Here is a 27,272-nt window from a genome sequence, read left to right as displayed (position 1 = left end):
CTCAAATTCGATGGTGTGCGGTCAAATACAGCCGCATCGGAGCTGAAATGAATGGAGAATGGCACAGAGCTTTCTTGATTGAGTGAAACGTCACCAATCATTGTGTGTTGCGGAGAGGAGACTAAAGGGGATGTTCTTATTGTATACAGGTGAGAGACTGCCCAAACCCGACAAAGGCAAGATGCGTTTCCACAAGATTGCAAATGTGAACAAGGCCCTGGACTTCATCTGCAGCAAGGGAGTCAAGCTGGTGTCCATCGGCGCCGAGGGTGAGACTTCAACATCTTGGTTCCGTTGTCCTTGTTGTTTTCCAATATGTTGGTATACAGTAATGTTGTGATGATCCTTTATTCGTAGTTCTCGAGTCCCATTTTACAAAACAGTTCTGACTTAGAGGGGCGGCAGGTAGCCTATTGGTTAGAGCGTTGGACTAGTAACCCGAAAGGTGGCAAGATTGAAACCCCGAGCTGATGAGGTAAAAATCAGTCGTTCTGCCCCTGAACAAGGCAGTTAACCCACTGTTCCTAGGCCGCCATTGTAAGTAAGAATTTGTTCTTAACTGACTTGCCTAGTTAAATAAAGGTAAAAATAAATGGAGGTACTCAAGTAAAATACTGTAACTTTAGATACTTGTTGAAAGATAGTGAGGTATTATATCTGAGACAACTCTCAGTAAGCCAGCATAGACTGAGTTTTGGCATGTGCTCCATGTTGCCATGGTTTCTGACCGAACGCTGTGATTGGCTTGCAGAGATCGTCGACGGTAATACGAAGATGACCCTGGGAATGATCTGGACCATCATCCTGCGTTTCGCCATTCAGGACATCTCCGTGGAGGGTCAGTGTGTGTCTGTGTGTGTCTGTGTGTGTCTGTGTGTGTCTGTGTGTGTGTGTGTGTGTGCGCGCAGGGGTGGAATTGGAAAAAGTTTCCTCTTCGCTCTTGGATATGACACGAGCGAAGAGTTGATCTTAAAAAAAATACATGTTTACAACGTTGTTCTTATCCATTTCCCCTCGGGTTTCACCCGCCATAAACACATTCGAACTGCACATGAGAACAAATTCGACCTACTTACCCAGCTATCGGACTCCCAGTAACACTGTCTATACATTATCAGTCACTATACAACACTATACATACGCCTGCCATCAAAGCGTTAATACATGAATAGAATTAACTGCCACAGTCGCAAACGCGTCGTAGGATCACTGTTTAGACACGCTCTGCATCTGACACAGTCAAAACCACCATGATACATTAGACACAGCAGTCAGTTCAATATGAGTTACTGTTAACACATTCGTATTACTCAAGCCTCCGTGGCACACACACTTTGCATATCCTCCACAAAAAACATACCTCAGTAAGCATGTCACACACACACACACACACACACACACACACACAGGTCACTAAGCTTGACACCTTAACACCGCAGGGTTATTGGAGCATATTTAGCCTAGTCCTTTAGGATAACACTGCCGTTCCCCTGCCTCCTCTCTGTCTCCCCCTCTCTCCCCCGCCTCCTCCCTGTGTAGAGACCTCTGCTAAGGAGGGTCTTCTTCTGTGGTGCCAGAGGAAGACTGCCCCCTACAGGAACGTTAACGTGCAGAACTTCCACATCAGGTGTGCACAGAGCGCCACACTGTGGCCAGGATGGGAAACTACATCCATTCTGCATGCGGATTCACAGAATCATGTTGAGAAGATATGAATTGGGAACTCTAATTCATAGTTATGGCTGTTGCTTGCACCTCTCTTAGCCAGAGTGCCTGTCTGTTTGTGCTATCATGCCAACTCCTTGTCACTCACTGTCACATTTGGCATGACAATTCCATAAGGATTTGGCAAGAGACCAGAAACAGACTAGCGACCAGGCTACATCTCTCTTTCTTTTGGGATTGTTTGTGATATTATTTACTTTATTATTTTACTTTCTCTTTACTTTCTTTCTCTTTTACTTTCTCTTCATAATTCTAATGTTTTTCCTCCTCTCCTATCTTCTCTTTGTATCATCCTCTCCTTTCCTTTCCTCTCCTCTCCTGTGGGTGACCGATTCAGTTGGAAGGATGGCCTAGCACTGTGTGCCCTCATCCACAGACACAGACCTGACCTCATTGACTACTCCAAACTGAGAAAGGTGCCCCCCCCCCTCCCTTCGCTCTCCTCTCATCCCCCATCCCCTCTTAGAGTCCACAAGGGTCAACACCTGTCGAGTCCCTTACTATTTTATTTTATTTCTCTATACCTCTGTTCCCTCTTTTTTCTCTCAAGAACTCTATTGTATAAGTAATATATTTGTATTGGTGGGAATTGAAACCACAACCATTGGTGTCTTCTCTCTATGTGTTCATGTACATCTCTTTCTCTGTCTGTGTGTCCCTAACAGGATGACCCCATCGGTAACCTCAACACTGCCTTCGAGGTGGCTGAGAAGTACCTGGACATCCCCAAGATGCTCGACGCTGAAGGTGAGTCCATATTTTTTTCAATCAGGATTTCTGTAAAACCAGGCAATTTTACAACCCGACCGTTCGTCTGACGACTCTCTCCAGTGATTTCAGTGGGGTTGTATTGTCCCTGAGCTCTCCTCCCTGGTCTCTCCCTCAGACATTGTGAACACCCCCAAGCCTGATGAGAAGGCCATCATGACCTACGTGTCCTGCTTCTACCACGCCTTCGCTGGCGCTGAGCAGGTAACTCACTGCCTCTGCTCCACACTGCCGCAAAAACATTGAATACAATAAAATGGAAAACAATACAAATCGACCATCTTTCTAAGGTCCACTGTCTCAGTCTTAACGTTTGTTGTTAATATCTCTCTCGCTCACCTTTGTTTTCGCTCTCCCCTCCCTCCTCTCTTTCTTCTCGCTCTCCCCTCCCTCCTCTCTTTCTCTCTGTCTCCCCCCCCCCTCTCTCTTACTCACCCAGGCTGAGACAGCAGCCAACAGGATCTGTAAAGTGCTGGCTGTGAACCAGGAGAATGAGAAACTCATGGAGGAGTATGAGAAGCTGGCCAGTGAGGTGAGTGTGAAAGGGATATCATACTAGCCTGCTAACTGTTCCTGTAGACTGTTCCTGTAGACTGTTCCTGTTCAATGGAGATTCTCCATTGAGCATGCTTTTTGTGTTTGGGAAACTGGCCCTGAACGGGACCTGTGTGTTTTTTAATTGAAGTAACCACCCAACCAACTCTTCTCCCCCTGACCTCTAACCCCTGACCTCTTACCTCTCCCTAGTTGCTAGAGTGGATCCGCAAGACCATCCCGTGGCTGGAGAACCGCATGGCGGAGCAGCAGATGAAGGCCATGCAGCAGAAGCTGGAGGACTTCAGGGACTACCGCCGCATCCACAAGCCTCCCCGCGTCCAGGAGAAGTGTCAGCTGGAGATCAACTTCAACACCCTGCAGACCAAGCTGAGGCTGAGCAACCGGCCCGCCTTCATGCCCTCTGAGGGAAAGATGGTCTCGGTAGGTGACGTCACACACACCCCGTCTCAGGGAGTGACACTGTCCTGGCAGCCCTCTCGACTTCATACCCCGGGTTCTTCATTAAAAACCACAGCTAATTTACTGTGGTGTGGTTCAAAAGAGTTTTGAGAAGAACCCCCTGGATATCTGACTGTTCCACCAACATTACAAGACCCAGTATAGTCAACCAACTAATTGACATCCATCTATAATACTACCCATGTTATACCCCATCTTGGTCTCTCTCCAACCCCAGGACATAGCCAATGCATGGAAGGGTCTGGAGCAGGTGGAGAAGGGATACGAGGAGTGGCTTCTTACTGAGATCAGACGTCTGGAGAGACTGGACCACCTGGCTGAGAAGTTCAAGCAGAAGTGTTCCCTGCACCAGTCCTGGACCTCAGGTAATAACAGAGCGAGTGAGAGAGGGAGGGGAGGTGAGAGGGGTGTGTAGAGCGAGAGGGGAGGAAGGGCAGGTGGGGGGTAGAGAGAGAGAGGGGCGAGAGGCGCGGTAAAGGGGATATCAATTTTGAATTGTAAAATCCACTTTGAGTCAAGCCCCTACAGTACATCAACTTTCAACCCTCAGACATCATCAGCGCTCACTGGTGGATGGGGATAGAGAGATAGAACAGAGAGGAGAGGTAAAGGGGATAGAGAGATAGAACCGAGAGGAGAGGTAAAGGGGATAGAGAGAGAGAATGGAGAGGAGAGGAAAAGGGGATAGAGAAAGAATGGAGAGGAAAGGTAAAGGTGATAGAGAGAGAATGGAGAGGAAAGGTAAAGGGGATAGAGAGAGAACCGAGAGGAGAGGTAAAGGGGATAGAGAGAACGGAGAGGTAAAGGGGATAGAGGGATAGAACCGAGAGGAAAGGTAAAGGGGATAGAGAGAGAGAATGGAGAGGTAAAGGGGTTTCGAGAGGTAAAGGGGTTAGGGAGGTAGAGAGCGAGAGGTAGAGAGCGATAACGACTGAGTATTAACTGTGTCTCTCCCCCAGGTAAAGAAGAGCTGCTGTCCATGAAGGACTATGAGTCGGCCTCTCTGATGGAGATCAGGGCTCTGATGAGGAAACACGAGGCCTTTGAGTCTGACCTGGCCGCTCACCAGGACCGAGTGGAGCAGATCGCCGCTATCGCCCAGGAGCTCAAGTAAGGAGGGACGGAGGGAGGGATGGTGAGAGGGAGGTGTGGAGGACCGGTGGGAGGAGGGAGTGGCGGTAGAAAGGATAAACGTGGTGAAGTTGTAGAAAAAAGGGATTGACGTACAGTGTGTACTTGGAGACGTGATACTGATCAGTGTGTTTGCCCGTTTCTCTCTCAGTGAGCTGGACTACCATGACGCGTCCTCTGTGAACGCCCGCTGCCAGGGCATCTGTGACCAGTGGGACAACCTGGGTACGCTGACGCAGAAGAGGAGGGACTCCCTGGAGGTACTGAACCACACACGTACAACAGATACCGTAATATAATCATATTGTATACGCCACTTAAGCAGACGCTTTTGGTTGAAGAATGTGATCCCTGCAGGAACTGAGCACACAGCCTCTTACCAACTGAGCCACCACGAGCCAGGAGATGTTCCCTGTCCCTTCCAATAACAACTAGTGGTGGTCATATCAAGCCATTACATGTGCTACTGTGACTACTTAAGCAGGGATGGTTTCATACTGTATATGGATGTTACATCTTGTCCTGGTCTTTCCTAGCGCGTGGAGAAACTGTGGGAGACCATTGACCAGCTGTACCTGGAGTTCGCCAAGAGGGCGGCGCCCTTCAACAACTGGATGGACGGAGCCATGGAGGATCTGCAGGACATGTTTATCGTCCACAGCACCGAGGAGATCCATGTACGTGTGTGTGTGTGAGCGCGTGTGTGTGTGTGTATGTGTGTACAATACGTAACATTAACGGTCGGATGGCCTCCCGTTTCTCTTTGCATTCCCTCGCTCTCTCTCGTTATTTCCCATATCACTCCATTCTCACTCCTTATTCCCCCCCCCTTCTCGTTATGTGACACACACCACACCCTTTGATCCTCTCTATCTCTCTCTCTATCGCTCCTTCCCACTGTATCACTCCATTCTCACTCCTCCTCTCCTCTCCAGTCTCTGATTACAGCCCATGACCAGTTCAAGGCCACACTACCAGAGGCTGATAAGGAACGCATGGCCACCATGGGCATCCAGAGCGAGATTGTGAAGATCGCTCAGACTTACGGCATCAAGCTGTCAGGAGTCAACCCCTACACCAACCTCTCCCCCCAGGACATCACTAACAAGTGGGAGGCGGTGAGTACAACACACTCTGGGAAGCCAACAGAGGAGCTGAAATGGTTTTCTATTTTAATTGTACTTCCTTCCCTGGCTAGGTTTCTACACTCTAGATTGTAGTCAAGAGACACTTGTCCTGTGACAATCATTGTTTCTGTAGTGTGTGTTTTTTCTCAAACTCTGCGGCTGTAAGTTGCTTCATGTCTTAGGGTTACACCTTAGAGCAGGGCTTTCCGACCCTGTTCCCGGAGAGCTCCTTGTACCCTCATGTAAGGGTTTTGCTCCAAGCCAAGTTGCAACTGACTTCACTGAGACAATGCTGAAATAATCCATCTACGGGCAAGTCGGTGACCCGTTTTTCATTTGGGCCGAAATCAAAATGAAAGAAAAGTTATCTTGCAAATTCAGCAGGCTGTGGTGTGAAATGGGCTTTTTTAGAAGTGCCGTTTTTAGTTGACTACCTATTGTTAATGTCGTCTTTGGTGGGGTTTGGTGTGTTTATCAATGAACAAGCACCGTTTTATCCCTCTGCTGCGTGAGGTTTCAAATGCATTACGAAATGTGTAACGCGATCGGTATTTTGACATTACAGTTTTTGAACACACAAAATTACATTTCATGAATCAAATATTTCATCTGTCGTCTTCCTCAAACGAAGGGGATGATGACGCAATCTTTGCGAGGGGGGGGGGGGGGGGGGGATTTGGTTTAATTGGTCCTCAACTCACGGCTCTGACATAGCTCTGAGTTAGTGAGCCCCGGAGCAGATTAGTTCCGAAGGATTCGTCGCCATAGAAATGTACTTGGCTTAAAAGGTGAGCCACTTTCGTGGTACCGGTTATCTGAGTTTGAACTCAAGGTTGACCAAAGTTACCTCACGAACTCCTCAAATCCGGTACGTAGTATAGGGCTCTGCTCTCGAGTCACAGAGTAACGCAACGTCATCTCTACCAAGTGTGTTGACGAACCAATGTCCCTGTCTCCCTCCGTAGGTGAAGCACCTTGTTCCTCTCAGGGACCAGATGCTGCAGGAGGAGGTGGCCAGGCAGCAGGCTAACGAGAGGCTGAGGCGCCAGTTCGCTGCCCAGGCCAACATCATCGGACCCTGGATCCAGACCAAGATGGAGGTACAGTTACTTCAGCCAGAGCAGTGGTCACCAACCTTTTTCTGAGTCGAGATCACTTTCTGAGTCGAAATGGAAGCGGAGATCTACCGCTCGGATTTAAAAAAAAACAACAACAACAAAAGCATGAATTAAAAAACGTAAGCATATGCAACATTAACCAATTAAAAACAGTTCTGTAGCAATGAGGTTTGTGCAGTAGGCTATAGACCCAATACATTATCACTGCAGATTGGCTATCCTGGAATAACCCTGCCAATGTTGTTCTTCTCAGACCATTTTGAAATATAACTTGTTGTATTACTGCTGAGGCACAGCTAATTGAGGATAATAATAATATATATATATTTTTTTTACTGGACTCATCCGTCCCTCAGCTCTCCCTCCGCTGAGAAGAGGGGACACAGTCTTCCAGCTGATGGCGAAACTCAAGTCGCACTACATTATTTCTGCCTCGTGCGCCAATTCATGTTGTTACTCCTATTGACCAGAGAAAGTGAAATATTCCTCGATATTAGAAAAGACAAACGCCGCTAATGACAACAACGCAAGCGTAGCGGAAAACTTTGCTGTACTCATTTGTTGCAGTACTGGTTGTAGCGTGAGTGGAAGTAGGGAGAATGTGCATTTTATGGCTTCTGGAAGTGTTGAACAAACTGTCGACAGTGCCGAATAACAACTTAGACATGAAGTTATTCATAAAAGCAGCATCTCTTTGCTGTATTCATTGAGTCGCTCTAGTCATGGTTTTAAACGTTTTTAAATCTCACGGTGTCAACTTTATTGTGCATTCGAGGCTTCTTTTTACGGTCCATGGCTCGAGGAAACTGTGCAGACACGGTGATCTGAGCTTTCTGATTGGCCAGAGGTAGGCCTATAGGTGCACTTGATTTGATCTCTGGGCCTGCCGGGTAGGCTGAGTTCTACCTTCAGATACATAACATTTTTAAAAATGGGAACACTTTGTCTTCCCGGTGCTAGGGCTGCTGAATGAAGTGCACCTACTGACGACAGCACGAAACAAATACAAATAAGGAATGCAAGGCTTTATCGTTGCGTTCGACCGGTTGGTGACCACTGAGCTATAGAGCTACACGGTCCTACGAGTTTGAAACCCTCTTTTGTGAAATCCTCATTCCACTCATTGTACTCCCATGTCATTATGCCATGTTTGGTATGGCGAGAAGTGAAATGTTAGCACAAACAGACTGGTACCCAGGCTAAGCAGCGACAGAGTCTCCGAACCCCAAACACGCAGAGGTTCGCAACATCTACTGTGCCTACACTTATGGGTCAGAGTAGGAGAGCTATATCTATATCTATATCTGATCCTAGATCAGCACTCTTTGACGCTTTATGAATACGGAAGCCTGAACTGTCATCCATTCACACTTCTCAGTTCTCACTACCTCCTTTTTCTCCACCCCCTCTCTCTCCCTCTACAGGAGATTGGTCATGTGTCTGTGGACATCGCCGGTTCTCTAGAGGAACAGATGAACAATCTCAAGCAGTATGAACAAAACATTATCAACTACAAGTGTAACATCGACAAACTGGAGGGAGACCACCAGCTCAGCCAGGAGTCCCTCATCTTTGACAACAAACACACCAACTACACCATGGAGGTAATACAACACACAACTACACAACAAACACACAACTACACCAGGGAAGTAAAGTATCTTATATCCTAGACCTAGGTTAAATATCATATACTCCCCTATTTGGACAGTGAAGCTAAAACGTTTAATTTGTCTCTATACTCCAACATATTGGATTTGAGATCAAATGTTTTATATGAGGCAACAGTACAGAATGTCGCCTTTAATTTTGGGGTATTTTCATACATATCAGTTTAACCATTTAGAAGTTAGTGCACTTTATGTATCTAGTTCCCCTTTTGAATGTATCATAAGGTGTCACTTATAGTGCATTAAAGTAGTCAAAAGTTTAGTATTTGGTCCCAAATTCCGAGCACGCAATTATTACGTCAAGCTTGTGACTCTCCGCTCCCTCGTTCCCTCTCTCCCTCTGCAGCATATCCGTGTGGGCTGGGAGCAGCTGCTGACCACCATCGCCCGCACCATCAACGAGGTGGAGAACCAGATTCTGACCCGCGATGCCAAGGGTATCAGCCAGGAGCAGCTCAACGAGTTCAGAGCCTCCTTCAATCACTTCGACAGGGTAAAGAAATATATATATATATATATATATATATATATATATATATATATATATATATATATATATATATATATATATATATATATATATATATATATATATATATATATAATATATTATATTATTGTACTTGCATTTCTTCCACTTGTCTTTTTACTTCCTGGCTCAGATTTGACAGAAAGTGACTATTTTGAAGAAGGTCTTACTTGCAATGACAGTGATATGTGATGATTTTTTACCTACCATAGTTGAATACACTGACTGTAAGTGTGAATTTGGAATCGTCAGTGATTTCTTGCCATCGTAGTTGTTCCTCCACACGGAGCGACAGTGTCTCTAGGGTGTCACCTTCACATAATCGCTGGTCATTGCGTCACTGCATCGTTCATTGATCACATGTCCAATCCAAAAAACGGATGCTTGTGTTCTCCCTCTCTCTTTTGCAGAAGAGAAACGGCATGATGGACCCCGACGACTTCCGTGCCTGTCTCATCTCCATGGGTTACGATCTGGTGAGTAGCCTAGCTACCAACAGGAAGTGACCTCACCTTCATTTCTTCTCAGTCCCTTTATTCAAAATGACGGCGCTCTATCTGGTTGTATACGGTTATAGTATGATTGGCATCCGTTTTTATACTAAAGGTTTCTCCTCAACAATGATATGAAAATAACCTACTCTAACGTGTTGTCCAATAGGGTGAGATGTTCTAATCTATTGTAACATATTGTCCAATAGGGTGAGGTGTTCTAATTTACTGTAACATGTTGTCCAATAGGGTGAGGTGGAGTTTGCCCGCATCATGACCTTGGTGGATTCAAACAACACAGGCGTGGTCACCTTCCAGGCCTTCATCGACTTCATGACCCGTGAGACGGCCGAGACAGACACCGCTGACCAGGTCATGGCTTCCTTTAAGATCCTGGCCTCCGACAAGGTGAGCTAGAACATTTTAATATGGCCAGATCTATTTTCACATCTGTGGGACAACCTGGTAAATACAATGAAATAAATACATAGAAAAGAAATAAATATATACCTCCTCTCTCCCAGGCCTACATCACGGTTGATGAGCTGCGCAGAGAGCTGCCCGCAGAGCAGGCTGAGTACTGCATCAGCCGCATGACCAGGTACACAGAATTACAAAGGTCAAAAAGGGGGTGCTTGTATTTGTCCTGTGTCACACATGTACAACTGTGTAACCTATACAAGTGTGTGGCTATGACACAGGCCACTTTAGTAATATAATGTATCTCTATTACCAGGTACATTAGACCTCACTAGTAATATAATGTATCTCTGTGACCAGGTACATAAGACCTCTCTAGTAATATAATGTATCTCTGTGACCAGGTACATTAGACCTCTCTGGTAATATAATGTATCTCTGTGACCAGGTACATTGGAGCCGACGGCCCAGCCGGAGCCCTCGACTACATCTCTTTCTCCAGCGCACTCTATGGAGAGAGCGACTTGTAAACCCCCTCTCCTGTATGGAGAGAGCGACTTGTAAACCCCCTTTCCCCCTCCTCTCGTCTTCCCTTCATTTTCCCCCTCTCCTCTATGGAGAGAGCGACGTGTAAAACTCCTCCTTCTCCTCCTGCTCTTTCTTCCCTCCATCCTCTCCCTCCTGTACAGAGAGAGGTTTAGTTGCCCCTTCCCTTCCCCTCTCCTCTTTTCCCCTTCCACACTCCCCAGCCCTATACCTCGCCTCCTCAAATAATATTACAATTCCTATTATTTGGAAGGGTTTAAAAGAAAACAATGAAATACTGGTTGGTTGGTTGGTTGGTTGTGTATTGATGCAGATGCATGCTCTGTTTATAGTAGAAATGCTGTCCATGTTGAATGGTTGAATCTCCCCCCCAACACACAAATCCGTTATAGCAGCTCCCCGTCCCCATGCAAACACCCCTCTCTTTCCACAGAAACGTGTAATGTTGTCCCAATGCTTTCATAATGTTGTAATGTGGTATTTCAGAGAGTATAGGGTGCCATCAGAAGAGAGCAGTGAATTGTGGGTAAAAGGTAGTTAACCCCTGATCTCTGATCAACTTGTTTAGAGGGGTGAGGACACTGACAGGAAGAATTCTTTTTGATTGGAGGATAGGGTGAGGATGCTGACAGGAAGGCTCATTTTGATTGGAGGATACAAAGATAAAGGAGTATAATAACTGTTATGGCCAGAATGAAGCGTGTCGGTCACCTCTCTCCTCCGTCTCATCCCTCGATCATCACTCCATCATCTGTACCAGGTATATGACTACACCAATAGAATGATATAATATGTAATATTTTACATATACTATTTCATATCATGTCCAATGAAACCATATTGAGGTTGTCTGCTTGCTGTGCATTTTGAGAGGAGCGAGAGACAGGTAGAGGTGTTGAGTAGTGAAAAAGAGCGAGAGAGAAGGAAATCAGGTAATGTTCTGGAGATAAAGGAATATGGACTCAGGAACCCTGTGTCCAGGTATGGTGAAACAAAGCTAGGCCCAGGCTTCATCCAAAATGGCAGCCTATTCCCCATAGGCTCTAGTCAAAAGTAGTGCACGACATAGGTTATAGGGTGCCATTTTGGACTCGGTGTAGCCTCAAATCAAATCAAATCAAATTTTAGTTGTCACATACACATGGTTAGCAGATGTTAATGCGAGTGTAGCGAAATGCTTGTGAAAGCCTAACTATCTATGCAAGGAAGCTTTTAGGTTATGGTCCAGTTCAATAAGAGGATGGCTGCGTTCCAGGCTGACCACACCGCAGACTGCTGCCAGATCTCACAACGCCTGGATACGTGTTAACCATATCAGCTAACCGCATCATATGGTATAGCAATCTGATGCCTGACTGTACAGTTGATGAGGTGGCACTCAACCATTTGCAATGTAATTGGCCAGGAACATGACATGTTTAAAACAGAACCTGAGAATGTCAGCCATGAAGTGAGCAAGGGTATTCTAATGACAGTGGGCAATCCTCAAATCTGCACCCAATTCCCTATGTCGTGCACTAGTTTTTGACTTGATCCGAAGTCGCCAAGTGCACTACGGAGGGAACAGGGTGTCATTTAGGACAGCGACAGAACCAGTAACTCCCCTTTGCGTGGATTCTTTCTCTTCTGTCTTCTCTATTATCCCTTCCTCCTGTTTCCCCTCTATTCTATCACCCGCTACAAGAGCTTGCTTCCACACAATCCTTCAAAGTTAAAGTCACACCTTGGAATAAATAAAAAAAGGAAAACTATATTACTATATGAAGTTTTGTGTTGTGTTTTTATTTCCCATCGATCACCATAAAGGGACTGGCAATACTGTTGAAGAAACATCTGTTGCAACTGTTCAGAAGTAAACCGAAATGTCCAGGGCAGTTCCTGGTTCATTAAATATGACATAAATACAAGAAGGAACTGCAAGACTTATTTAAATGTAAACACGGTAATGTCTCTAGGACTTACAGACTTTATAAAGCATAAACATTCAAGAATGAAAATGTAATATGAAACTGAGTTTATTGGATAATATAGACAAAATCCATTCACAGTCCATATCAGCAGAGCACTTCAGCCAGACACTCGGGGTCATTCTAAACATGACAGTTCTGGCAACCAATTCATACACTCTATTCTTAAATAGTTCAGTGGAGTTTTCCTTATTTAATCTTGTTAACCTTTACAGGATCGGTGTTCCCCCCCCCCCCCCCCCCCCCCCCTGCAGGACGGTTGAGCTAATGTAGGCTAATGTGATTAGCATGAGGTTGTAAGTAACAAGATCATTTGCCATGACATAGATATATCTGATATGGGCAGAAAGCTTAACAAGAATGTAAGTTAACTGCACTGTCCAATTTACAGTAGCTATTACAGTGGCAGAATACTATGCTATTGTTTGAAGAGGGCACAGTTATGAACTTGAAAATGTATTAATAAACCCATTAGACACATTTGGGCAGTCTTGATATAACATTTTGAACAGAACTGCAATGGTTCATTGAATCAGTCTAAAACTATGCACATAAACCGCTGCCATCTAGTGGCCAATATCTAAATTGAGCCTAACCTGGAATAGTACATTATGGCTTTCTCTTGCATTTCAAAGACGATGAAAAAAATAAACGCATGCTTTTTTCTTTGTATTATCTTTTACCAGGTCTAATGTGTTACATTCTCCTACATTAATTTCACATTTCCACAAACTTCAAAGTCTTTTTTTGTAAATCATATCAAGGATATGCATATCCTTGCTTCAGGTCCTGAGTTACAGGCAGTTAGATTTGGGTACTGATGGCATCTACAGTTGCGGCTAGATGGAATACAGCTACAGGCTAAAAGTTACATGTTCGAGTTGTGTCGGGGACAACTGCAGCATTTTAGCTAAACTTAAGCCTAACACTTTCCTAACCTAATTCTCCTAACCTGCTACTTTAAGTATCCTAACATGCAACGTTAATTCTCCTCTAACATGCAACGTTAATTCTCCTCCAACATGCGACGTTAATTCTCCTAAAATGCAATGTTAATTGCGTTAGTTTCCCTAGCCTGCCACTTAAAGTCACAACCGTGAAAGCCATCGGTTTCGGGAAAACATCAGTGTGACCACACCGGTAAGAGGAGGCAGGTGAGTGAGGGGCGTCCCTGTGCCTAACGTCACAGAGCCTAAACGTAACCAATCACAAATAGTTCTGCCCTAAGAGCAGAGCAGCTCCTATAACAACATGATTGGATTTGACTGCTTAAACTTAACCAATCACATTTCTTGTCAAAACTTAAACGATCAGATAGAGCTGCCCTTAGAACCCCTTGTTGTAATGTACACAGAAACATCAACCGATTTGAACAAAATAGCTATTTTATTGTGTTTAATGAACAAAGTAGGGACTACATGTCATTTCACTAATCATTTAAAAGAGTGAATACAGAAAGTATCATGGTGATCATAAGAAAAACAAGAAGATTTTATAAAGTGAGTTGAGAGATTTCATTGACTACACTTACTGTACATTTAATGCTATTAGGTGGTGAAAAGAGAAACCCTGACATGTTAAATAATACTTTATTAGCCACTTCTATGTCTCCAGTTCTTTCAACTCATACAGTATTATAATCATGCATGTTATATATATTGTGTTATTTTGTGTCCCCCCCCATTTTACTCAAGACATAATTTACATCAAAAGGGGATAATATTCTTAGAATCAACTGAAAATAGCAGACATTCAATCAAACATTTGCTACTGTAATTCTGTTAAAACCATACCATATTAACAGTCACTTGATTTTCACAAGACAAACAGTTTTTTTCTGCTATGGTACAGCAATGACTGGTGTGTACAATCGTGGCCAAATGTTTTGAGAATGACACAAATATACATTTTCATAAAGTCTGCTGCCTCAGTGTCTTTAGATATTTTTGTGAGATGTTACTATGGAATACTGAAGTATAATAACAAGCATTTCATAAGTGTCAAATGCTTTTATTGACAATTACATGAAGTTGATGCAAAGAGTCAATATTTGCAGTGTTGACCCTTCTTTTTCAAGACCTCTGCAATCCACCCTGGCATGCTGTCAATTAACTTCTGGGCCACATCCTGACTGATGGCAGCCCATTCTTGCACAATCAATGCTTGGAGTTTGTCAGAATTTGTGGGGTTTTGTTTGTCTACCCGCCTCTTGAGGATTGACCACAAGTTCTCAATGGGATTAAGGTCTGGGGAGTTTCCTGGCCGTGGACCCAAAATATTGATGTTTTGTTCCCCGAGCCACTTAGTTATCACTTTTGCCTTATGGCAAGGTGCTCCATCATGCTGGAAAGGGCTTGCTCCTACCTATCTCTCTGATTTGGTCCTGCCGTACATACCTACACGTACGCTACGGTCACAAGACGCAGGCCTCCTAATTGTCCCTAGAATTTTTAAGCAAACAGCTGGAGGCAGGGCTTTCTCCTATAGAGCTCCATTTTTATGGAACGGTCTGCCATGTCAGAGACGCAAACTCGGTCTCAACCTTTAAGTCTCTACTGAAGACTCATCTCTTCAGTGGGTCATATGATTGAGTGTAGTCTGGCCCAGGAGTGGGAGGGTGAACGGAAAGGCTCTGGAGCAACGAACCGCCCTTGCTGTCTCTGCCTGGCCGGTTCCCCTCTTTCCACTGGGATTCTCTGCCTCTAACCCTATTACAGGGGCTGAGTCACTGGCTTTACTGGGGCTCTCTCATGCCGTCCCTGGAGGGGGTGCGTCACCTGAGTGGGTTGAGTCACTGATGTGGTCATCCTGTCTGGGTTGGCCCCCCCCTTGGGTTGTGCCGTGGCGGAGGTCTTTGTGGGCTATACTCAGCCTTGTCTCAGGATGGTAAGTTGGTGGTTGAAGATATCCCTCTAGTGGTGTGGGGGCTGTGCTTTGGCAAAGTGGGTGGGGTTATATCCTTCCTGTTTGGCCCTGTCCGGGGGTGTCCTCGGAGTGGGCCACAGTGTCTCCTGACCCCTCCTGTCTCAGCCTCCAGTATTTATGCTGCAGTAGTTTATGTGTCGGGGGGCTGGGGTCAGTTTGTTATATCTGGAGTACTTCTCCTGTCCTATTCGGTGTCCTGTGTGAATCTAAGTGTGCGTTCTCTAATTCTCTCCTTCTCTCTTTCTCTCTCTCGGAGGACCTGAGCCCTAGGACTATGCCCCAGGACTACCTGACATGATGACTCCTTGCTGTCCCCAGTCCACCTGGCTGTGCTGCTGCTCCAGTTTCAACTGTTCTGCCTTATTATTATTCGACCATGCTGGTCATTTATGAACATTTGAACATCTTGGCCATGTTCTGTTATAATCTCCACCCGGCACAGCCAGAAGAGGACTGGCCATCCCACATATGCTCTCTCTAATTCTCTCTTTCTTTCTCTCTCTCGGAGGACATGAGCCCTAGGACCATGCCCCAGGAATACCTGACATGATGACTCCTTGCTGTCCCCAGTCCACCTGACTGTGCTGCTGCTCCAGTTTCAACTATTCTGCCTTATTATTATCCGACCATGCTGGTCATTTATGAACATTTGAACATCTTGACCATGTTTTGTTATAATCTCCACCCGGCACAGCCAGAAGAGGACTGGCCACCCCACATAGCCTGGTTCCTCTCTAGGTTTCTTCCTAGGTTTTGGCCTTTCTAGGGAGTTTTTCCTAGCCACCGTGCTTCTACACCTGCATTGCTTGCTGTTTGGGGTTTTAGGCTGGGTTTCTGTACAGCACTTTGAGATATCAGCTGATGTACGAAGGGCTATATAAATACATTTGATTTGATTTGGATTTGATTTGATTGTTCACCACCAAACTGTTCCTGGATGGTTGGGAGAAGTTGCTCTGGGTGGATGTGTTAGACAATTCTTTATTCATGGCTGTGTTCTTAGGCAAAATTGTGAGTGAACCCACTCCCATGGCTGAGAAGCAACCCCACACATGAATGGTCTCGGGATGCTTTACTGTTGGCATGACACAGGACTGATGGTAGCGCTCACCTTGTCTTCTCTAGACAAGCTTTTTCTACAGATGCCCCAAACAACCGGAAAGTGGATTCATCAGAGAAAATTACTTTACCCCAGTCCTCAGCAGTCCAATCCCTGTACCTTTTGCAGAATATCAGTCTGTCTCTGATGTTTTACCTGGAGAGAAGGGGCTTCTTTGCTGCCCTTCTTGACACCAGGTCATCCTCCAAAGTCTTCGCCTCACTGTGTGTGCAGAAGCACTCACACCTGCCTGCTGCCATTCCTGAGCAAGCTCTGTACTGGTGGTGCCCCGATTCCGCAGCTGAATCAACTTTAGGAGACGGTCCTGACGCTTGCTGGACTTTCTTGGGCACCCTGAAGCCTTCTTCACAACAATTGAACCACTCTCCTTGAAGTTCTTGATGAGCCGATAAATGATTGATTTAGGTGCAATCTTACTGGCAGCAATATCCTTGCCTGTGAAGTCCTTTTTGTGCAAAGCAATGATGACGGCACGTGTTTCCTTGCAGGTAACCATGATTGACAGAGGAAGAACAATGTTTCTAAGCACCACCATCCTTTTGATGCTTCCAGTCTGTTATTCGAACTTAATCAGCATCACGGAGTGATCTCCAGCCTTGTCCTCATCAACACTCACACCTGTGAGAATCACTGACATGATGTCAGCTGGTCCTTTTGTGGCAGGGCTGAAATGCAGTGGAAATGTTTTTGGGGGATTCCATTCATTTGCATGGCAAAGAGATACTTTGCAATTAATTGCAATTCATCTCATCACTCTTCATAATATTTGTGTCATTCTCAAAACTTTTGGCCACGACTGTTCATAGTCAAATATAATATTTGTCACGATCGTCGTATGAAGCGGACCAAAATGCAGCGTGGTATGTGTTCATGATGCTTTTTTAATTAACGAAAGCACTGAACACTGAATACAAACTATACAAAACAATAAACAAAATAACGACCGTGAAGCTATAATGAGAACTGACACAAGCAACTAACATAGACCATCACCCACAAACAAACAGTGAAACCCAGGCTACCTAAGTATGATTCTCAATCAGAGACAACTAATGACACCTGCCTCTGATTGAGAACCATACTAGGCCGAAACATAGAAATCCCCAAATCGTAGAAAAACAAACAGACTGCCCACCCCAACTCACACCCTGACCATACTAAATAACGACAAAACAAAGGAAATAAAGGTCAGAACGTGACAATATTGAAACACTTTTATGCCTCAACCTTATCATTCAGTTTTTTGTACACCCCTGACACACTTTTTGTTTTTATTATATCTAAAATACTCCTCCAGACAGCCTCAGCTGCTTTCTTTGCTGCCTCTCCTGGTGTCTCTACCTTCTCCTGGTATCTCTGCCCTCTCCTGGCATCTCTGCCCTCTCCTGGTATCTCTGCATCCTCCGTTACAGCAGCTCCAACTATCCCCCCTCTTTTTGCTCCTGATAATGCTGCCGTTCCAGCAACAACCCCTGCAGCTATGCTTAACCCTGCACCCCCTCCAATGGTTGTCCGTGTCTCCACCGCAACTACAGCTCCCATCTCGACCACAGCTGCTTTTCCTGCTTCTTCTTCTCCTGCTTCTACTACTTTATTTGAGATACTTGTTCTTCTCTCTCTCTGCTGCTTGGAGCATGTTGGTGTAGCACCCTCCTCTGTTCTCTCAGTTGCAACGCAACACCATCTTCTCTATGTTGTTGAGTAGTCCTGCTACTTGGTACTGGTTGCTTCTGTACTCATCCTGTTGACACTTGTTCCAGTATTTGATGTTGATGTGACAGCGGCCTCCACAATTCTCTACAAATTCACTCAATTTCTTATTTGTTTTCACTTACCTTCAGACTGTTGGTCACCATGAGTAAAAAGGACTGTGACATATTTAAAAGCACCCGAGGAAAAATGTTTCTCAATTTTTGTGATGACTGTGTACTTGTCCAGTCTCCACCCTAAGCACAATCAAATCAAATCAAATGTTAATTGAACACATACACACAGTGAGCAGATGTTAATGCGAGTGTAGCGAAATGCTTGTGCTTCTAGTTCCGACAATGCGGTAATAACCAACGAGTAATCTAACCTAACAATTTCACAACAACTACTTTATACACACAAGTGTAAAGGGATGAAGAATATTTACATAAAAATATATGAATGAGTGATGGTACAGAACGGCATAGGCAAGATGCAGTAGATGGTATCGAGTACAGTATATACATATAAGATGAGTAATGTAGGGTATGTAAACATATAAAAGTGGCATTGTTTAAAGTGGCTAGTGATACATTTTTTACATACATTTTTCCATTATTAAAGTGGCTGGAGTTGAGTCAGTATGTTGGCAGCCACAATGTTAGTGGTGGCTGTTCAACAGTCTGATGGCCTTGAGATAGAAGCTGATTTTCAGTCTCTCGGTCCATGCTTTGATGCACTTGTACTGACCTCGCCTTCTGGATGATAGCGGGGTGAACAGGCAGTGGTTCGGGTTGTTGTTGTCCTTGAAGATCTTTATGGCCTTCCTGTGACATCAGGTGGTGTAGATGTCCTGGAGGGCAGGTAGTTCTTCTTCTTGTCCAAATGGATTAGAGAAGTGTGGTTGCGATTGCGTCGTCTATGGACCTATTGGGGCAAATTGGAGTGGGTCTAGGGTGTCAGGTAGGGTGGAGGTGATATGGTCCTTGACTAGTCTCTCAAAGCACGGAAGTGGGTGCTACGGGGCGGGGCGGTAGTCTTTTAGCTCAGTTACCTTAGCTTTCTTGGGAACAGGAACAATGGTGGCCCTCTTGAAGCATGTACGAACAGCAGACTGGGATAAGGATTGATTGAATATGTCCGTAAACACACCAGCCAGCTGGTCTGCGCATGCTCTGAGGACACGGCTGGGGTTAATACGTTTAAATGTTTTACTCATATCGGCTGCATATCCGCAGGTTTTGGTAGCAGGCCGTGTCAGTGGCACTGTATTGTCCTCAAAGCGAGCAAAGAAGTTGTTTAGTCTGTCTGAGAGCAAGACATCCTGGTCCGCAACGGGGCTGGTTTTCTTTTTTAATCCGTGATTGACTGTAGACCCTGCCACATACCTCTTGTGTCTGAGCCGTTGAATTGCGACTCTACTTTGTCTCTATACTGACGCTTAGCTTGTTTGATTGCCTTGCGGAGGGAATAGCTACACTGTTTGTATTCGGTCATGTTTCCGGTCACTGGTTAAAAGCAGTGGTTCACGCTTTCAGTTTCGCGCAAATGCTGCCATCAATCCACGGTTTCTGGTTTGGGAATGTTTTAATAGTTGCTGTGGGTACGACATTGCCGATGCACTTGCTAATAAACTCGCTCACGAATCAGCGTATTCGTCAATGTTGTTGTTTGCTGCAGTGCGGATCATATCCCAATCCACGTGATCGAAGCAATCTTGAAGCGTGGAATTAGATTGGACGGACCAGAGTTGAACAGACCTGAGCGCGGGAGCTTCCTGTTTTAGTCTCTGTCTATAGGCAGGGAGCAACAAAATGGAGTCGTGTCAGTTTTTCCGAAAGGAGGGCGGGGGAGGGCCTTATTTGCGTCGCGGAAGTTAGAATAACAATGATCCAGGGTTTTACCAGCCCTGGTAGCACAATCGATATGCTGATAGAATTTAGGGAGTCTTGTTTTCAGATTAGCCTTGTTAAAATCCCCAGCTACAATGAATGCAGTCTCAGGATATGTGGTTTCCAGTTTACATAGAGTCAAATAAAGTTTGTTCAGGGCCATCGATGTGTCTGCTTGGGGGGAATATATGCGGCTGTGATTATAATCGAAGAGAATTCTCTTGGTAGATAATGCGGTCGACATTTGATTGTGAGGAATTCTAAGTCAGGTGAACAGAAGGACTTGAGTTCCTGTGTGTTGTTATGATCATACCACATCTCGTTAATCATAAGGCATACTCCCCCGCCCCTCTTCTTACCAGAAAGATGCTTGTTTCTGTCGGCGCGATGTGTGAAGAAACCAGCTGGCTGTACCGACTCCCGTAGCGTGTCTCGAGTGAGCCATGTTTCCGTGAAGCAAAGAACGTTACAGTCTCTTTTCTCATTCAATATAAATATAAATATAAATGCTTAGGTTTTTCATTCCAGAATGACGTAATTTACGTTGTCATACTACCTGGATTAAAAATGATAATTTATATGTTCCTTGGAGACCACAGAATGATCAAGCTATTGAGTAACAGAAGATCAGAGACCATTGACAGCCATTTTACCAGTAGGTATTGTAACTTGTCATCTTTCATGTTCAACAACACACCAATCACGCGACAAGAAGGAAACAAGCAAGCTTGCTATAAGGTCAGGAAGATCTTACCACATCACGAGAAATGGAAAGACAGCATCCCTGGGTGGGCTCAAATCACCAACTTTTAAATTAACAGTCTAACGTGCCAACCAATTGCACCACAGATTCTTGTGGTTATACTGACCCTCAGCAGGCCAAAGTCTCATGGAAGCTCACAACAAGTGAGGAAGGGTCAGTTCACATCTCTACAATCTGAAAAATGGCATCTCTGGGTGGTGTCAAAGCACCAACCTTTAGATTGACAGTCAAACACTCTAACTGATTCCACGAGAGAGGCATGTGTTGGCATTGACCCTCAGCAGGACAAAGTAACTGGGAATCTCATTACAGGTCCAGGATGTCACATCCACATCATGGAGCATAACAAACTGGAAACTGTCGTCCCTGGGTGGGGTCGAACCACCAACCTTTAGATTAACAGTCTAACACACTAACCAATTGCGCCACAGAGACTTGTGGTGTCTTTAATCCTGACACTTGATTGCTGGCCATTCGTGCTCTCATCCAACTGAACATGGAGTTTACGAAACAACAACACTTTGTTCCAATGGTTGTGTTAACGTGCATCGAAAGTGCAGCAACATTTTCAAGGAAGTAGCCCTGTAGTTTTCTAATGTTTGTTAGCTTTTTGAATGGCCTTAAAAGGGCAAAGGTGTAGCGCAATGTTCGTCAGCGCAACATTATATTAAAAGGCATCTGGCAGGAGTAAATTCAGCCACAATCACAAATATATTCTGATAAATATATATGTTAAACAACTGCATTTTCACAAATGTAATATATAATAGCCAAGCACATTCAAAAATAATTAGGGGACTGACTCCGGAAGAATGATGAAGTGGCTAGTCACTTTCATGGCGTATAGGCATACATATACACACAAACACACTGGACCAACATTGTCCTTCTCGCGAGATAAATATAAATAATACGTTTTTTCATACCAGATTGACATCATTTACGTTGTCATACTAACCAGATTAATAAGAATAAATTATATGTTCCTTGGAGAACACAGAATGATCAAGCTATTGAGTAACAGAAGATCAGAGACCATTGACAGCCATTTTACCAGTAGGTATAGTAACTTGTCATCTTTCATGTTCAACAACACACCAATCACATGTGACAACAGGAAAAACAGCAGGTCAAAAGCAAGCTTACTGTAAGGCCAGGAAGGTCTTCTATATCACTAGAAACAGAAAGACAGCATCGCTGGGTGGGCTCAAATCACCAACTTTTAAATTAACAGTCTAACGCGCCAACAAAATGCACCACAGAGACTTGTAGTTATACTGACCCTCAGCAGGCCAAAGTCTCATGGAAGCTCACGCCAAATCAGGAAGGGTCAGTTCACATCTCCACAATCTGAAAAATGTCATCCCTGGGTGGTGTCAAAGCACCAACCGTTAGATTGACAGTAAAACACGCTAACTGATTGCACGAGAGAGGCTTGTGTTGGCATTGACCCTGTTGGTGTTTCATACTGGAGAGGGAATGCAAAACAACGACGCTGGACAGAGTGGAATCAGGTGTATCAAAAAGGCAGTTTATTGGTCAAAGTTATCTTGTCCTGCCGTTTATCGTGCACGGACCTAAGGAATGTGACTCTGTGAGGAGTCAGAATAATTTGGCCCCTCAGCCAGAGTTTACAGCAGAATGTATACACAGAATAATGTAGGTGGAGTCTCGTCGTGTTGGTCTTCTGACTGGTCCTGGAGAGTTGGAGGTGGGCCTTGCTCTAGCCAGAGCGGGCCCCACTGGTGCACAGCAAAGTCCTTTGCTCTTGGCACCCAACGAGTAGGGGGGGGGGGGGGGGGGGGGTAGAGTGTGAGTGTACAGTGCTTCATGAGATGTACGTGTGTCAAGGAAGCGTGGATATTGGTAATGTCTGCTTTAGACTCAGGTGTTTCCTGTCTTTGCAGGAGTGCATGCAAGGGTCAATGTCAGTGAGATAGCTTGGCACTTCTAAGCTCGTTAGTGTTGCAGGCTGCTCTTTGTAGTTACAGGGGAGTATATTTGCGTGATGGCAGCTGTGTGTCCTTTGGATAATCATGTTATTGCACGCAGGCTCTAGACTTGACTGAGGACACTGGGCCCAGAGTTATCTGAGGGCATCCGGTTTAACCAGAGCTTTGGTCTGCTAGTAACGCTTTATATTAGATTATTTATATAACAACCCTCAGCACGGCAATTTAACAGGAATAGGACGTCACATCATGGAGCACAACAAACTGAAAACGGTCATCCCTGCCAATTTCACAAATATATTATGATAAATATATATTTTAAACAACTGCATTTTCACAAATGTAATATATAATCGCCAAGCCCATTCAAAAATAATTAGGGGACTGACTCCGGAAGAATGATGAAGTGGCTAGTCACTTTCATGGCGTATAGGCATACATTTACACACAAACACACTGGACCAACATTGTCCTTCTCGCGAGATAAATATAAATAATACGTTTTTTCATACCAGATTGACATCATTTACGTTGTCATACTAGCCAGATTAATAAGAATAAATTATATGTTCCTTGGAGAACACAGAATGATCAAGCTATTGAGTAACAGAAGATCAGAGACCATTGACAGCCATTTTACCAGTAGGTATAGTAACTTGTCATCTTTCATGTTCAACAACACACTAATCACATGTTACAACAGGAAACACAGCAGGTCAAAAGCAAGCTTACTGTAAGGCCAGGAAGGTCTTCCATATCACTAGAAATAGAAAGACAGCATCCCTGGGTGGGCTCAAATCACCAACTTTGAAATTAACAGTAACGCGCCAACAAATTGTGGTTATACTGACCCTCAGCAGGCCAAAGTCTCATGGAAGCTCACGCCAAGTCAGGAAGGGTCAGTTCACATCTCCACAATCTGAAAAATGTCATCCCTGGGTGGTGTCAAAGCACCAACCTTTAGATTGACAGTCAAACACGCTAACTGATTGCACGAGAGAGGCTTGTGTTGGCATTGACCCTCAGCACGGCAATTTAACAGGAATCTCATAACAGGTAGTCACATCGACATCATGGAGCACAACAAACTGAAAACTGTCGTCCCTGGGTGGGCTTGAACCACCAACCTTTAGATTAACAGTCTAACGCGCTAACCAATTGCGCCACAGAGACTTGTGGTGTATTTAATCCTGACGCTAGATCGCTGGCCATTCGTGATCTCATCCAACTGAACATGGAGTTTACGAAACAACAACACTTTGTTCCAATGGTTGTGTTAACGTGCATCGAAAGTGCAGCAACATTTTCAAGGAAGTAGCCCTGTAGTTTTCTAATGTTTGTTAGCTTTTTGAATGGCCTTAAAAGGGCAAAGATGTAGCGCAATGTTCGTCAGCGCAACATTATATTAAAAGGCATCTGGCAAGAGTAAATTCAGCCACAATCACAAATATATTATGATAAATATATATTTTAAACAACTGCATTTTCACAAATGTAATATATAATCGCCAAGCCCATTCAAAAATAATTAGGGGACTGACTCCGGAAGAATGATGAAGTGGCTAGTCACTTTTATGGCGTATAGGCATACATTTACACACAAAAACTCTGGACCAACATTGTCCTTCTCGCAAGATAAATATAAATAATACGTTTTTTCATACCAGATTGACATCATTTACGTTGTCATACTAGCCAGATTAATAAGAATAAATTATATGTTCCTTGGAGAACACAGAATGATCAAGCTATTGAGTAACAGAAGATCAGAGACCATTGACAGCCATTTTACCAGTAGGTATAGTAACTTGTCATCTTTCATGTTCAACAACACACCAATCACATGTTACAACAGGAAACACAGCAGGTCAAAAGCAAGCTTACTGTAAGGCCAGGAAGGTCTTCCATATCACTAGAAATAGAAAGACAGCATCCCTGGGTGGGCTCAAATCACCAACTTTTAAATGAACAGTCTAACGCGCCAACAAATTGCACCACAGAGACTTGTGGTTATACTGACCCTCAGCAGGCCAAAGTCTCATGGAAGCTCACGCCAAGTCAGGAAGGGGGACTTCACAATCTGAAAAATGTCATCCCTGGGTGGTGTCAAAGCACCAACCTTTAGATTGACAGTCAAACACACTAACTGATTGCACGAGAGAGGCTTGTGTTGGCATTGACCCTCAGCACGGCAATTTAACAGGAATCTCATAACAGGTACAGGGCGTCACATCGACATCATGGAGCACAACAAACTGAAAACTGTCGTCCCTGGGTGGGCTCGAACCACCAACCTTTAGATTAACAGTCTAACGCGCTAACCAATTGCGCCACAGAGACTTGTGGTGTATTTAATACTGACGCTAGATCACTAGCCATTTGTGCTCTCATCCAACTGAACATGGAGTTTACGAAACAACAACACTTTGTTCCAATGGTTGTGTTAACGTGCATCCAAAGTGCAGCAACATTTTCAAGGAAGTAGCCCTGTAGTTTTCTAATGTTTGTTAGCTTTTTGAATGGCCTTAAAAGGGCAAAGGTGTAGCGCAATGTTCGTCAGCGCAACATTATATTAAAAGGCATCTGGCAGGAGTAAATTCAGCCACAATCACAAATATATTCTGATAAATATATATGTTAAACAACTGCATTTTCACAAATGTAATATATAATAGCCAAGCACATTCAAAAATAATTAGGGGACTGACTCCGGAAGAATGATGAAGTGGCTAGTCACTTTCATGGCGTATAGGCATACATATACACACAAACACACTGGACCAACATTGTCCTTCTCGCGAGATAAATATAAATAATACGTTTTTTCATACCAGATTGACATCATTTACGTTGTCATACTAACCAGATTAATAAGAATAAATTATATGTTCCTTGGAGAACACAGAATGATCAAGCTATTGAGTAACAGAAGATCAGAGACCATTGACAGCCATTTTACCAGTAGGTATAGTAACTTGTCATCTTTCATGTTCAACAACACACCAATCACATGTGACAACAGGAAAAACAGCAGGTCAAAAGCAAGCTTACTGTAAGGCCAGGAAGGTCTTCTATATCACTAGAAACAGAAAGACAGCATCGCTGGGTGGGCTCAAATCACCAACTTTTAAATTAACAGTCTAACGCGCCAACAAAATGCACCACAGAGACTTGTAGTTATACTGACCCTCAGCAGGCCAAAGTCTCATGGAAGCTCACGCCAAATCAGGAAGGGTCAGTTCACATCTCCACAATCTGAAAAATGTCATCCCTGGGTGGTGTCAAAGCACCAACCGTTAGATTGACAGTAAAACACGCTAACTGATTGCACGAGAGAGGCTTGTGTTGGCATTGACCCTGTTGGTGTTTCATACTGGAGAGGGAATGCAAAACAACGACGCTGGACAGAGTGGAATCAGGTGTATCAAAAAGGCAGTTTATTGGTCAAAGTTATCTTGTCCTGCCGTTTATCGTGCACGGACCTAAGGAATGTGACTCTGTGAGGAGTCAGAATAATTTGGCCCCTCAGCCAGAGTTTACAGCAGAATGTATACACAGAATAATGTAGGTGGAGTCTCGTCGTGTTGGTCTTCTGACTGGTCCTGGAGAGTTGGAGGTGGGCCTTGCTCTAGCCAGAGCGGGCCCCACTGGTGCACAGCAAAGTCCTTTGCTCTTGGCACCCAACGAGTAGGGGGGGGGGGGGGGGGGGGGGGTAGAGTGTGAGTGTACAGTGCTTCATGAGATGTACGTGTGTCAAGGAAGCGTGGATATTGGTAATGTCTGCTTTAGACTCAGGTGTTTCCTGTCTTTGCAGGAGTGCATGCAAGGGTCAATGTCAGTGAGATAGCTTGGCACTTCTAAGCTCGTTAGTGTTGCAGGCTGCTCTTTGTAGTTACAGGGGAGTATATTTGCGTGATGGCAGCTGTGTGTCCTTTGGATAATCATGTTATTGCACGCAGGCTCTAGACTTGACTGAGGACACTGGGCCCAGAGTTATCTGAGGGCATCCGGTTTAACCAGAGCTTTGGTCTGCTAGTAACGCTTTATATTAGATTATTTATATAACAACCCTCAGCACGGCAATTTAACAGGAATAGGACGTCACATCATGGAGCACAACAAACTGAAAACGGTCATCCCTGCCAATTTCACAAATATATTATGATAAATATATATTTTAAACAACTGCATTTTCACAAATGTAATATATAATCGCCAAGCCCATTCAAAAATAATTAGGGGACTGACTCCGGAAGAATGATGAAGTGGCTAGTCACTTTCATGGCGTATAGGCATACATTTACACACAAACACACTGGACCAACATTGTCCTTCTCGCGAGATAAATATAAATAATACGTTTTTTCATACCAGATTGACATCATTTACGTTGTCATACTAGCCAGATTAATAAGAATAAAT

General features: G+C 44.4%; 1 protein-coding gene and 3 non-coding genes across 4 annotated transcripts in view; 1 reads left to right on the top strand and 3 right to left on the bottom strand.

Moving 5' to 3' along the window:
* LOC110500446 (alpha-actinin-3) overlaps nucleotides 1-12,307 on the top strand; it is a 30,566-nt gene extending 18,259 nt beyond the window's left edge. The window contains exons 3-22 of the mRNA XM_036957857.1: nucleotides 150-269; nucleotides 752-838; nucleotides 1,540-1,627; nucleotides 2,063-2,141; nucleotides 2,391-2,472; nucleotides 2,612-2,697; nucleotides 2,933-3,025; nucleotides 3,241-3,471; nucleotides 3,728-3,875; nucleotides 4,470-4,620; nucleotides 4,793-4,901; nucleotides 5,178-5,318; nucleotides 5,577-5,759; nucleotides 6,734-6,868; nucleotides 8,311-8,490; nucleotides 8,903-9,049; nucleotides 9,496-9,561; nucleotides 9,826-9,984; nucleotides 10,101-10,177; nucleotides 10,445-12,307. Of these exons, the coding sequence (XP_036813752.1) occupies nucleotides 150-269; nucleotides 752-838; nucleotides 1,540-1,627; nucleotides 2,063-2,141; nucleotides 2,391-2,472; nucleotides 2,612-2,697; nucleotides 2,933-3,025; nucleotides 3,241-3,471; nucleotides 3,728-3,875; nucleotides 4,470-4,620; nucleotides 4,793-4,901; nucleotides 5,178-5,318; nucleotides 5,577-5,759; nucleotides 6,734-6,868; nucleotides 8,311-8,490; nucleotides 8,903-9,049; nucleotides 9,496-9,561; nucleotides 9,826-9,984; nucleotides 10,101-10,177; nucleotides 10,445-10,526 (2,444 nt within the window). The 3' untranslated portion in view covers nucleotides 10,527-12,307. The remainder of the gene's footprint in view (nucleotides 1-149; nucleotides 270-751; nucleotides 839-1,539; nucleotides 1,628-2,062; nucleotides 2,142-2,390; nucleotides 2,473-2,611; nucleotides 2,698-2,932; nucleotides 3,026-3,240; nucleotides 3,472-3,727; nucleotides 3,876-4,469; nucleotides 4,621-4,792; nucleotides 4,902-5,177; nucleotides 5,319-5,576; nucleotides 5,760-6,733; nucleotides 6,869-8,310; nucleotides 8,491-8,902; nucleotides 9,050-9,495; nucleotides 9,562-9,825; nucleotides 9,985-10,100; nucleotides 10,178-10,444) is intronic.
* An 8,952-nt stretch (nucleotides 12,308-21,259) lies between these two features.
* Nucleotides 21,260-21,333, bottom strand: trnan-guu. Its single transcript has one exon. It is a non-coding gene; the product is annotated as a tRNA-Asn (tRNA).
* A 2,616-nt stretch (nucleotides 21,334-23,949) lies between these two features.
* Nucleotides 23,950-24,023, bottom strand: trnan-guu. The gene has a single exon. It is a non-coding gene; the product is annotated as a tRNA-Asn (tRNA).
* Nucleotides 24,024-25,116: 1,093 nt separating this feature from the next.
* On the bottom strand, nucleotides 25,117-25,190 carry trnan-guu. The gene has a single exon. It is a non-coding gene; the product is annotated as a tRNA-Asn (tRNA).
* Nucleotides 25,191-27,272: the final 2,082 nt, after the last annotated feature.

Source organism: Oncorhynchus mykiss, chromosome 21 (genome assembly GCF_013265735.2).
Source record: "Oncorhynchus mykiss isolate Arlee chromosome 21, USDA_OmykA_1.1, whole genome shotgun sequence".
In the NCBI taxonomy this organism is placed as follows: Eukaryota; Metazoa; Chordata; class Actinopteri; order Salmoniformes; family Salmonidae; genus Oncorhynchus; species Oncorhynchus mykiss.
Note: the sequence above shows the minus strand (reverse complement) of the source record. Positions and strands in the feature narration are given on the sequence as shown.